The sequence below is a fragment of the Nerophis lumbriciformis genome, linkage group LG21 (assembly GCF_033978685.3).
Source record: "Nerophis lumbriciformis linkage group LG21, RoL_Nlum_v2.1, whole genome shotgun sequence".
Taxonomy (NCBI): domain Eukaryota; kingdom Metazoa; phylum Chordata; class Actinopteri; order Syngnathiformes; family Syngnathidae; genus Nerophis; species Nerophis lumbriciformis.
The window spans coordinates 12,425,398-12,439,289 of NC_084568.2; the positions used below are offsets into that span (position 1 = coordinate 12,425,398).

Here is a 13,892-nt window from a genome sequence, read left to right on the forward strand (position 1 = left end):
GCTCAGCGCGACTCCCATATGATTGCGCACTGGTGTGCGTCTGGGTCGTGACAGCGTGGCACGCGAATGTCTGCACTGCATTGGATCAGTCTCCTTTCTTTAACAGGCAAAAGCTTTATAACCTCACTAATGCCTTGCATCGTCTATATTAGATATATAACAACGGGCGGGTGCGGGCGGATGCGGTTCTGATCAAATGTTACATCGGGTGGATGGCGGATGGTTGACGACTTTCTGATGCGGTTGCGGATGAAATAATTGCCTATCCGCGCATCTCTAGTATATATACAGTATATCACCAAGCCAATACCATCCCTAACGGGAAGCATGGTGGTGGCAGCATCATGCTTGGGGATGGTTTTCAGCGGCAGCTTAGTCAGGATAGAGGGAAAGATGAATGCAGCAATGTACAGAGACATCCTGGATGAAAACCAATGCTTCCCATCCAACCTGATGGAGCTTGAGAGGTGCTGCAAAGAGGAAAGGGTGAAACTGCCCAAAGATGGGTGTGTCAAAGCTTGTGACATTGTATTCAAAAAGACATGAGGCTGTAATTACTGCCAAAGGTGCATCAACAAAGAATTGAGCAAAGGGCCTGACTAGGTATGTACATGGGATTTCTTGATTTACATTTTTTAAAAGATTTGCAAAAAAAAAAAAAAAAGGTGTCATTATGGGGTATTTAGTGTAGAATTTTGAGGACAAAAATGAAAATATTCCATTTTCAAATAAGGCTGTAACATAACAAAATGTGGAAAAAGTGAAGCGCTGTAAATACTTTCCAGATGCACTGTACAAATAGTTAGTCCATGGCCATGTTCTTTCGACCCAATGTGAGTCAAAATCTTTGGGGACCCCTGACCTATAGATTTACGTTGAAGAGACAAACCAGAAAAGTTACATATAGGACTCCGGAAAGCAAGAACTACAAACAAGAGGGTGTGACTCAAAAGGAAATCTCCATACAGATGGAAATAAAATAAAATAAAAAAAATACGATAAAGGAGCTTTATTTTGTGCTTGTTCAGCGTCTTTTTAAAGTTTGTTTTTAAAAATGCTGCACACGAACACACTTTTTTTTGTCATGTTGACTTTATTTACAGGTGATCATGAAATAGTGCCTACATAATGAGTAATGACATTATTTATACTAATAATGACATGCCGAGGAACGTTTCCCAGCACTGGCAATAAAAAAAAAAAAGTGTATTGTCATTGTGATGTGCTCACAAAGTCAATAAAGCTTTTTATGGCTTTCCACCTGCGGGGGAACATAAAACATCTCCACAAAATCCATTTGCGTGAAATGACAGCGGCTACACAGAGGAGACCAAATCACATCTGCGCCGGTGTGTGTGTGTGTAAGTGCGGATTAAAAAGAAGACAAAGTGTACTTCAAACCTTCTCATCTTCTCCATCAGATTAAGGAGAGGACAGGAGCGGTTCAAGGTCATGGCCAGTCTACGTAATAAACAGCGTTATATAATAATAACTAGTAATGAATAATCTAACTTGTTAACGATAGCTTGGCTGAATGAGCGTGTGTCGGACACCTCAGTCTCCTTTGGACGTATCCTCGCTCATCCATGCGGACTGGACACTGGCCGAGAGTTAGTGAGCGGTTCTCTTGGTTGCTTTGTTGGGTCTGCTCCCCCCACCCCAGCAGACGATGGCGTGGAACACCACAGAGGCCACCACAGTGTATATGTTTTTTTTTTTTAACTTTTGTAGCTGTATGTAGCCCCTCAATTCCCCCCCAAAAAATGGATTAACTCGCTGGAATATAAAGACAATATAACATACATCCATAAACATGGATGCATATGCAAAAGTGCAATATATTTATGTCAGAATAATTGTATCTAAGTTATCACAAAAGTTTGTGTTGCCATGAGTTCCCAGCGAGAAGACAAAAGCTGTCTTTGATCCTACCAAACAAAATGCTTGTAAAACTCCACTGTGGGGGATGGGGAGCGACATGAGGGTTCTGTTTCTTTGATGTATTGTAATCCACAGAAAGATTTTGTCTTGACCCGAGAACTACAAAGCGGAGAGAAAGCAGGACCCGCCCAAATTCCAGGCACCTCTTCTTTGAACTGTTTTACGACCTCTTCTTTGAACTCTTTTACGACCTTTTCTTTGAACTATTTTACGACCTTTTCTTTGAACTGTTTGTAATGAAAGGCGATGGCTGTTTACGACCCGCGTCCCTTTAGAAACAGCTGTTGCCATGTAATCAGGGAAAGTCCAAATAAAAGAGGAGGCGTACAATCTTTCGTCAGAAGCGTGAGACACTGTGTAGGGGTACAGTGTCTAGACGTTTCTCCTCAATTGAGCCAAATTTAATTCTGTCTCTGTTTAATTCCTTGCTTCTTGTCTTGTTTAATAGATGTCATCAGTGTTTGAACCTGACAATTTATCTGTACAGTAATCTATTTATTTATATCCGCACCTTATTGCTCTTTTATTCTGCACTACCATGAGCTAATGCAATGCAATTTCGTTCTTATCTGTACTGTAAAGATCAAATTTGAATGACAATAAAAAATAAGTCTAAGTATAAGTCTATGTAGAAATGTCTGGTTGCATCAGCTCTGTTCTTTTAATGTCTTTAATGTCCTTTGTGTTCTTTGATGTTTGATGTTTCCCTCTTACACACATGCTTATGTGTGCTATGGCTATGAGTTTTTTTCCATTGGCCTCAGTCTGGATCCCCCTCTCCAGGGGCCCAGGCTTAGACTGATTTTTTTTTTTTCAATAGACAAATCAACAATTTGAAGCGACAAACGCCTCTTGATGACGTCACGAGTCACTAGGCAACAGGCCCCGCCTTTTAAAAGCACACACACATACACGCTGTGCTCTCATGTGAAACGTCTTAGCCGCATGTCCCAGATTTTTGCAGTTTTTACCGGTCATGACTGGTTCACAGGTCATACTAGAGGACCTCCAGGTAGATGGCCGACTCGGGTTCAGCCACGTTCACGTCCCCGGGGGCGTCTTGTGTGTCCGCACGCGCGCCGAGAGCCCCTCGCCTGCGCTCGCCGCCTCTTCTGCCCATCCGACGCACCTAAACAAGGCCAAGACGTTATCATGCGAATGAGTCAAAGTAGTTCATTAGTTGATAAATCTTTATTTAGAAAAGCTTTTAAGCAGTAACTCTGTTAGCGCTTTATTCACATGTCTCCATCTAAATCTATTTTATTAAAGCTTTTAATGTATTTAAACTTTTTAACATTGAATTCATACTTTTTATTTTAATTTATGTTTCAATTGTTTTATAACTATATAAAAACACACAATTGTTATGTATTACACATTTTTTGCCAAGAAAGCTTCTATTTATTATAAATAATAACAATTCTATTCAAAAAATGTTTTTATTTGGTTTGTTTATTATATATAATTATATAAAACGCACAATTGTTATGTATTACACATGTTTTGCTGAAAAAGCTTCTATTTATAGTATATAAATAATCACAATTCTAATGTATTTATTTTCATTTTATTTGTATTTGTTTATTATTATTATTATTATATAATTATATAAAAACATTTTTTTCATGTATTACACATTTTTTCCTAATAAACTTTCTATTTATAGTATATAAATAATCAGAATCCTATTTTATTTATTTTTATTTTATTTGTTTAATATTATTATATATAATGATTATACATTTTATGTTTCAATAGTTTTATAACTATATAAAAAAACACAATTGTTATGTATTACACATTTTTTGCCAATAAAGCTTCTACTTATAGTATATAAAAATTCACAGTTCTATTCAAAAAAATTGTTTTGGATTTGTTTATTATATATAATTATATAAGACACACAATTGCTATGTATTACACATTTTTTGCTGAGAAAGCTTCTAATTATAGTATATAAATAATCACAAATAATTAGTTTTTGTTTGGTTTATTATTATTATATATAATTATATAAAAACACGTTTTTTATGTATTACACATTTTTTGCGAAGAAACCTTCTATTTATAGTATATAAATAATCACAATTCTATTCAAAAACATTTTTTATTTTGATTTGTTTATTATTATATATAATTATATAAAACACACAATTGTTATGTATTACACATGTTTTGCTGGAAAAGCTTATATTTATAGTATATAAATAATCACAATTCTGTTGTATTTATTTTCATTTTATTTGTATTTGTTTATTATTATTATTATTATATATAATTATAAAAAAATTTAAAATCATATATTACACATTTGTTGCTATGAAACCTTCTATTTATAGTATATAAATAATCAGAATCCTATTTTATTTATTTTAATTTTATTTGTTTAATATTATTATATATAATTATTATACATTTTATGTTTCAATAGTTTTATAACTATATAAAAAACACACAATTGTTATGTATTACACATTTTTTTGCCAAGAAATCTTCTATTTATAGTATATAAAAATTCACAATTCTATTCAATTTTTTTTGTTTTTTTTGTTTATTATTATATATAATTATATAAGACACACAATTTTTATGTATTACACATGTTTTGCTGAGAAAGTTTCTATTTATAGTATAAAAATAATCACAATCCTATTTTATTTGTTTTTTATTTATTTGTTTAATATTATTATATATAATGATCATATATTTTATGTTTCAATTGTTTAATAAAAAATTCACAATTCTATAAAAAAAAAAATTAATTTGTTTATTATTATATATATTTATATAAGACACACAATTGTTACGTATTACACATTTTTTGCTGAGGAAGCTTCTATTTATAGTATATAAATAATCACAAATAATTAATTTTTTGTTTGGTTTATTATTGTTATGTATAATTACATTTAAAAAAATGTTATGTATTACACATTTTTTGCCAAGAAATCTATTTATAGTATGTAAATAATCACAATCCAATTTTTGTATTTGTTTAATATTATTATATATAATTATATAAAAACACATTTTTTATGTATTACATTATGATTATTATATATAATCAGAGGTGGGTAGTAACGCGCTACATTTACTCCGTTACATCTACTTGAGTAACTTTTGGGATAAATTGTACTTCTAAGAGTAGTTTTAATGCAACTTACTTTTACTTTTACTTGAGTATATTTATAGAGAAGAAACGCTACTTTTACTCCGCTACTTTTACTCCGCTACTTTTATCTACATTCAGCTCGCTACTCGCTACTAATTTTTATCGATCTGTTAATGCACGCTTTGTTTGTTTAGGTCTGTCAGACAGACCTTCAAAGTGCCTGCCTTACTGGTGACGTTTCACTCCGTTCCACCAATAAAATGCAGTCACTAGTGACGTTTGACTCCGTTCCACCAATCAAATGCAGTCACTGGTGACGTTGGACTAATCAAACAGAGCCAGGCGGTCACATGACCTGACTTAAACAAGTTGAAAAACTTATTGGGGTGTTACCATTTAGTGGTCAATTGTACGGAATAAGTACTGTACTGTGCAATCTACTAATACAAGTTTCAATCAATCAATCAAAAGTGTGAAGGAAAAAAGACACGTTTTTATTTCAAACGTACATCCCGTCAAAAGCCTAAAGACTGACTGCACAGTTCCTGTCTTCACAATAAAAGTGCCGCTCCATCGCGCCTGCACTTACAAAATAAGAGTCTCCGAAAGCCAGCGCAAACAAGCTAGCAAGCTACGGAATTTGCCGCCAATGTATTTCTTGTAAAGTGTGTGAAAACGAATATGGAAGCTGGACAAATAAAATGCCAAAAACCAACCACTTTCATGTGGTATTAGACAGAAAGGAGGAACTTTTCTTCTCCTCCATTTGAAATCGTGGACGTTACCAGCACTGCTGTCTGTTTACAATCAATGCAAGTCATCAGAATCAGGTAATACACCAACTTATATTCTTGTCTTCATGAAAGAAAGGAATCCGTATGTTAAACATGCATGTATATTCATTAAAACACCTTTAACATGTAAACAAAAACGGCAAACTAAATATATATATATATATATATATATATATATATATATATATATATATATATATATATATATATATATATATATATATATATATATATATGTCTTAATAAGGTTATCCAAAAAATAGTGCTCGATACCGTAGTAGAGCGCAATATATGTATGTGTGGGGAAAAAAATCACAAGACTATTTCATCTCTACAGGCCTGTTTCATGAGGGGGGGTTCCCTCAATCATCAGGAGATTTTAATGGGAGCATTCACATACCATGGATTATATAGGGCACAGAGTGGGTGGGTACAGGCTGGTGTAGGGGCGTGGTGATTGGCTCATGTGTTACCTAGGAGGTGTTTCCGTCTGTGGCGGCATGCTGTTACAATTTCGCTGCGCTTGTTGAGGGATGACAGGTCTGGACGGTAAATAATAAACAGTTTTTCTTTCAAGCATAGGTTGCATCTTTTATTACCACTATTGTAAGGTGTGCTGGATGCAAGAATTTGCCATGTTATTGAATATTCAACATTATTGTCTTTGAGGTCCCAAATGTGTTTGCTGAGTTCTGTGATATTCCGCAGGTTTTGGTTCCTGAAAGAGGCCTTGTGATTGTTCCATCTGGTTTTGAACTCTCCTTCAGTTGATCCTACATATGTGTCGGATGTGTTAATGTCCTTGCGTGTTACCTTAGATTGGTAGACAACTGATGTTTGTAAGCACCCCCCGTTGAGAGGGCAATCAGGTTTCTTTCGACAGTTGCAACCTTTGTTGGTTTTGGAGTCGCTCTGTCCGGGGGCCGACGGCTCATTTGCAATTGTTTTGTTGTGGTTTGAGATGATTTGTCGTATATTGTTCATACAGCTGTAGCTCAATTTAATGTTGTTCTTGTTGAATACTTTTCTTAGGGTGTTGTCTTTGGGAAAGTGTTTGTCAATCAGATTGAGGAATTTGTGTCCAATGTTAGTTGAGACGTTTTTGCTGTATGGGGGGTTGTACCAGATGATGTTGTTTCGTTTTCTGTTCTTTTTCGGTTGGTTTCCTGGCGTGGGTTCATAGGTGAGGGTGAAATTGTATCCGCTTTCATCAAGGGCTTTTTGGTACGGGGGGGTTGCTTGGTCAAATTCAGCTTTGCTAGATGACAGCATCGATAGCCTTTTATTAATTCCGGTAGGTATTCTTTTCGTGGTGGTGGGTGGGTGGTTGCTGTCATGGTGCACGTATTGGAGTGTTGTGTTGGGTTTCGTGAATGGTTGGTAGCTGTTATTTCTCAGGTTGAAAGTGACGTCAAGGAAGTTGACGGTTTGCTTGTTGGCTTCAATCGTGATCCGTAGGCCGTTCTCTTTGAAAATTTGGCATATGCGCTTCTTGGTATTCTCGCTGCTCCTTGGCGAGGCGCGACACACTGCCAGTCCGTCATCACGGTAAATACCAAGGTTCAGATTGAGGCTGGCGAGCTGGGAGAGGAGGAAACTCCCAACGAGTTCACACGTTTCTGCTCCGTCAAAACTTCCCATAGTGACGTCAAATGTTGCATTGTTCTTTTTTTGCCATGGTGTACTGTTGTGGATGAGAATGGAGTTTTTTGCGTGGATGATGATGTTTCTTTCGTTGCCTGTGATTGAGTCGTAGTCTGAGGCGAAGTCTAGTGCTTGAGTCAGTAGGTCTTGCGTGATGGAAGGGTAAAATTCTTCGATATCAAAGGACATAAAGTTGTGCTGTTGTTTGTCTTGGATGTTGTTGAACCATTTGATTACTGCTGCTGTATTTCTCCATTGGTTGAGTGGTGTTTTGTCCATGATTTTTGTGTTGACTCTGTCCAGGATTATTTTGCTGATTTTTCCTATTTCAGATTTAGTTGGGTTTATTAGTCGGCATGTTGGGTTATTTGCGAAGTTGGGTTTGTGGTCCTTCAATGTGATGAAGGCTTCCTTGTTGGCTGTGGCGTCCACCCTGTCCTCAATGTCCAGTTCAGCCGCAATCCTTTTATTTTCCAGGTGGATGTTCTGTAAGGTGTTGGGTTGTGCACTATGGGAAGTTTTGACGGAGCAGAAACGTGTGAACTCGTTGGGAGTTTCCTCCTCTCCCAGCTCGCCAGCCTCAATCTGAACCTTGGTATTTACCGTGATGACGGACTGGCAGTGTGTCGCGCCTCGCCAAGGAGCAGCGAGAATACCAAGAAGCGCATATGCCAAATTTTCAAAGAGAACGGCCTACGGATCACGATTGAAGCCAACAAGCAAACCGTCAACTTCCTTGACGTCACTTTCAACCTGAGAAATAACAGCTACCAACCATTCACGAAACCCAACACAACACTCCAATACGTGCACCATGACAGCAACCACCCACCCACCACCACGAAAAGAATACCTACCGGAATTAATAAAAGGCTATCGATGCTGTCATCTAGCAAAGCTGAATTTGACCAGGCAACCCCCCCGTACCAAAAAGCCCTTGATGAAAGCGGATACAATTTCACCCTCACCTATGAACCCACGCCAGGAAACCAACCGAAAAAGAACAGAAAACGAAACAACATCATCTGGTACAACCTCCCATACAACAAAAACGTCTCAACTAACATTGGACACAAATTCCTCAATCTGATTGACAAACACTTTCCCAAAGACAACACCCTAAGAAAAGTATTCAACAAGAACAACATTAAATTGAGCTACAGCTGTATGAACAATATACGACAAATCATCTCAAACCACAACAAAACAATTGCAAATGAGCCGTCGGCCCCCGGACAGAGCGACTCCAAAACCAACAAAGGTTGCAACTGTCGAAAGAAACCTGATTGCCCTCTCAACGGGGGGTGCTTACAAACATCAGTTGTCTACCAATCTAAGGTAACACGCAAGGACATTAACACATCCGACACATATGTAGGATTAACTGAAGGAGAGTTCAAAACCAGATGGAACAATCACAAGGCTTCTTTCAGGAACCAAAACCTGCGGAATACCACAGAACTCAGCAAACACATTTGGGACCTCAAAGACAATAATGTTGAATATTCAATAACATGGCAAATTCTTGCATCCAGCACACCTTACAATAGTGGTAATAAAAGATGCAACCTATGCTTGAAAGAAAAACTGTTTATTATTTACCGTCCAGACCTGTCATCCCTCAACAAGCGCAGCGAAATTGTAACAGCATGCCGCCACAGACGGAAACACCTCCTAGGTAACACATGAGCCAATCACCACGCCCCTACACCAGCCTGTACCCACCCACTCTGTGCCCTATATAATCCATGGTATGTGAATGCTCCCATTAAAATCTCCTGATGATTGAGGGAACCCCTCCTCATGAAACAGGCCTGTAGAGATGAAATAGTCTTGTGATTTTTTTTCCCACACATACACATATATATATATATATATATATATATATATATATATATATATATATATATATATATATATATACATACATATATATATAAATACATACATATACATATATATATATATATATATATATATATATATATATATATATATATATATATATATATATATATATGATATGTGTGTGTGTGTTACTCATCAGTTACTCAGTACTTGAGTAGTTTTTTCACAACATACTTTTTACTTTTACTCAAGTAAATATTTGGGTGACTACTCATTACTTTTACTTGAGTAATAAATCTCTAAAGTAACAGTACTCTTACTTGAGTACAATTTCTGGCTACTCTACCCACCTCTGTATATAATTATATAAAAACTACGTTTTTATGTATTACACATTTTTTGCTAAGAAACCTTCTATTTATAGTATCTAAACAATCACAATTTTATTTATTTTAATTTTTTTTAAATTTTATTATATATAATTATGAGTTTGTTTCTGGTCTCCAACCAGTATATTGGCAATGCTGAGCAGAAAGTACCGGACAAAGAACCTGGAGTACCTGCTTGGTGCGCACAAAGTGAGGCGTGCAGTTCTGGTACACCAGCTGGTAGCTGCCGTTGGTGTACACGTGGGTCACCTCGGTGCAGTTGATGTAGAGCGGCGTGCACTCCTGATTGGCTCCTGATCCTCCTGCCGGGCCTGCAGCAGGACGTCCAGTCAGGACGTGTCTGGGAAGAGAGTGCAGGATCAGATGTTATTATGATTCATAGCCCCCATCCTACACACACACACACACACACACACACACGCACACACACACAAACACACACACGTTAATAACATAAAAACTATAATTTGCTAATAAAATCAAAATTATTATAGCTAGACCAAAAACTTGTTGCAACAGAAACAAATGGGACAAGTTTGGAATGATTTTGACATAGTTAAGGTCAAGTTATGAAAAATAACATGTTAATTACATGTCAACAGCAAAAACAAATCTCAAAATGTTAATAACGTAAAAATTATAATAGTTAGACCAAAGATTTTTGCAGCACAAACGATTGGGACAAGCTAGGAGATATTTTGACATAGTTATGGACTAGTTAGGTATAATAACACATTAATTACATGTTAATAACAAAAAGACATCAAATGGTTATAACATAAAAACTATTAATACATTAACAAAATCAAAATTATTATAATTAGACCAAAACTTTGCAGCACAAACGTAGCACAAACAATTGGGACAGGTTTGGGGGGGATTTTGACTAGTTATGAATAATAATACCTTAATTACATGTTAATAACATAAAAACATAATAAGTTAATCAAATCAAAACTATAATAGTTAGACCAAATAATTTTGCAGCACAAACGATTGGGACAAGGTTGGGGAGATTTTGACATAATTTGGGGGGCTGGTTATGAATAATAACACCTTAATTACACATTAATAACAAAAAAAAGTCATAAAACGTTAACATAAAAACGATAATATGTTAATAAAATCAACATTTTTAGTTAGACCAAGACTTTTTTGCAGCACAAACGATTGGGACGAGTTTGGAGGGATTTTGACATAGTTGGGGGCTGCTTATGGTTAATAACACGTTAATTACACCTTAATAAAAAAAAGTCATTAAACGTTAATAACATAAAAACTATAACATGCTAACAAAATAAAAATGTTTAGAGTTGACCAAAATTGTTTGCAGCACAAACAAATGGGACAAGTTTGGAGATATTTTGACATAGTCGGGGACTAGTTAGAAATAATAACATGTTAATTGCACATGAATTACACATTAATTACACATTAATAACATCAAATCATAAAATGTTAATAAAATCTAAATGATTATAGTTAGACCAAAATTGTTTGCAGCACAAATGAATGGGACAACTTTGGAGGGATTTAGACATAGTTGGGGACTAGTTATAAATAACACGTTAATTGCACGTGAATTACCCATTAATTACACATTAATAACATAAAATCATAAAATGTTAACATTAAAGCTACACAAGTTAGACCAAAAATGTTTGCAGCACAAACGATTAGGACAAGTTTGGAGAGGTTATGACATAGTTGGGGTAAATAGTTATGAATAATAGCACGTTAATTACACGTTAATTACACATTAATAACATAAACAGCATAAGACGTTCATAACATAAAAACTATACAAGTTAGACCAAAAATGTTTGCAGCACAAACGACTAAGACAAGTTTGGAGAGGTTTTGACATAGTTGGGGGGGTTGTTAGTGGCGCGTTAATTACACGTTAATAACATAAACATGATCAAATGTTAATAACATAAACATCATAAAATATTGATAACATAAAAACTATAATAGTTAGAGCAAAAATGTTTGCAACATCAACGATCGGGATAAGTTTGGAGGGATTTTGACATAATTAGGGGGAGGTCTAGTTGTGAATAATAGCACGTTAATTACACGTTAATTACACATTAATAACATAAACATCATAAAACGTTCATAATATAAAAACTATAACAGTTAGATCAAAAATGTTTGCGGCACAAACGATTAGGACAAGTTTGGAGAGGTTTTGACATAGTTGGGGTAAATAGTTATGAATTATAGCACGTTAATCACAAGTTAATTACACATTAATAACATAAACATCATAAGACGTTCATAACATAAAAACTGTAATAGTTAGATCAAAAATGTTTGCAGCACAAACGATTAGGACAAGTTTGGAGAGGTTTTGACATAGTTGTGAATAATGGCACGTTAATTACACGTTAATAACATAAACATGATCAAATGTTAATAACATAAACATCATAAAATATTGATAACATAAAAACTATAATAGTTAGAGCAAAACTGTTTGCAACACCAACGATCGGGACAAGTTTGGAGAGATTTTGACATAGTTGGGGGGAGGTCTAGTTGTGAATAATAGCACGTTAATTACACATTAATAACATAAACATCATGAGACGTTCATAACATAAAAACTATAATAGTTAGATCAAAAATGTTTGCAGCACAAACGATTGGGACAAGTTTGGAGAGCTTTAGACATAGTTGGGGACTAGTTATAAATAACATGTTAATTGCACGTGAATTACCCATTAATTACACATTAATTACACATTAATAACATAAAATATTAACATTAAAACTACACAAGTTGGACCAAAAATGTTTGCAGCACAAACGATTAGGACAAGTTTGGAGAGGTTTTGACATAGTTGGGGTAAATAGTCATGAATTATAGCACGTTAATCACAAGTTAATTACACATTAATAACATAAACATCATAAGACGTTCATAACATAAAAACTATAATAGTTAGATCAAAAATGTTTGCAGCACAAACGATTGGGACAATTTTGGAGAGCTTTAGACATAGTTGAGGACTAGTTATAAATAACATGTTAATTGCATGTGAATTACCCATTAATTACACATTAATAACATAAAATCATAAAATGTTAACATTAAAACTATGCAAGTTAGACCAAAAATGTTTGCAGCACAAACCATTGGGACAAGTTTGGAGAGGTTTTGACATAGTTGTGAATAATAACACGTTAATTACACGTTAATAACGTAAACATGATCAAATGTTAATAACATAAACATCATAAAATATTGATAACATAAAAACTATAATAGTTAGAGCAAAAATGTTTGCAACATCAACGATCGGGATAAGTTTGGAGAGATTTTGACATAATTGAGGGGAGGTCTAGTTGTGAATAATAGCACGTTAATTACACGTTAATTACACATTAATAACATAAACATCATAAGACGTTCATAACATAAAAACTATAATAGTTTGATCAAAAATGTTTGCAGCACAAACGATTGGGACAAGTTTGGAGAGCTTAAGACATAGTTGGGGACTAGTTATAAATAACATGGTAATTACACGTGAATTACCCATTAATTACACATTAATAACATAAAATCATAAAATGTTAACATTAAAACTATGCAAGTTATACCAAAAATGTTTGCAGCACAAACAATTAGGACAAGTTTGGAGAGGTTTTGACATAGTTGGGGGGAATAGTTATGAATAATAGCACGTTAATTACACGTTAATTACACATTAATAACATACATATCATAAGATGTTCATAACATAAAAACTATAATAGTTAGATCAAAAATGTTTGCAGCACAAGCAATTGGGACAATTTTGGAGAGCTTTAGACATAGTTGAGGACTAGTTATAAATAACATGTTAATTGCACGTGAATTACCCATTAATTACACATTAATAACATAAAATCATAAAATGTTAACATTAAAACTATACAAGTTAGACCAAAAATGTTTGCAGCACAAACGATTAGGACAAGTTTGGAGAGGTTTTGACATAGTTGTGAATAATAACACGTTAATTACACGTTAATAACGTAAACATGATCAAATGTTAATAACATAAACATCATAAAATATTGATAACATAAAAACTATAATAGTTAGAGCAAAAATGTTTGCAACATCAACGATCGGGATAAGTTTGGAGAGATTTTGACATAATTGGGGGG

General features: G+C 34.7%; 1 protein-coding gene and 1 long non-coding RNA gene across 2 annotated transcripts in view; one reads left to right on the plus strand and one right to left on the minus strand.

Moving 5' to 3' along the window:
* Nucleotides 1-13,892, plus strand: part of LOC140679675 (uncharacterized) — a 348,204-nt gene that overhangs the window by 234,096 nt on the left and 100,216 nt on the right. The window lies entirely within an intron of this gene.
* The window catches only part of LOC133621282 (sialic acid-binding Ig-like lectin 14), a 41,788-nt gene continuing 29,031 nt past the window's right edge, over nt 1,136-13,892 (minus strand). The window contains exons 7-8 of the mRNA XM_061983310.2: nt 9,900-10,068; nt 1,136-3,070 (exon numbers count right to left, since the gene is read on the minus strand). Of these exons, the coding sequence (XP_061839294.1) occupies nt 2,939-3,070; nt 9,900-10,068 (301 nt within the window). The 3' untranslated portion in view covers nt 1,136-2,938. The remainder of the gene's footprint in view (nt 3,071-9,899; nt 10,069-13,892) is intronic.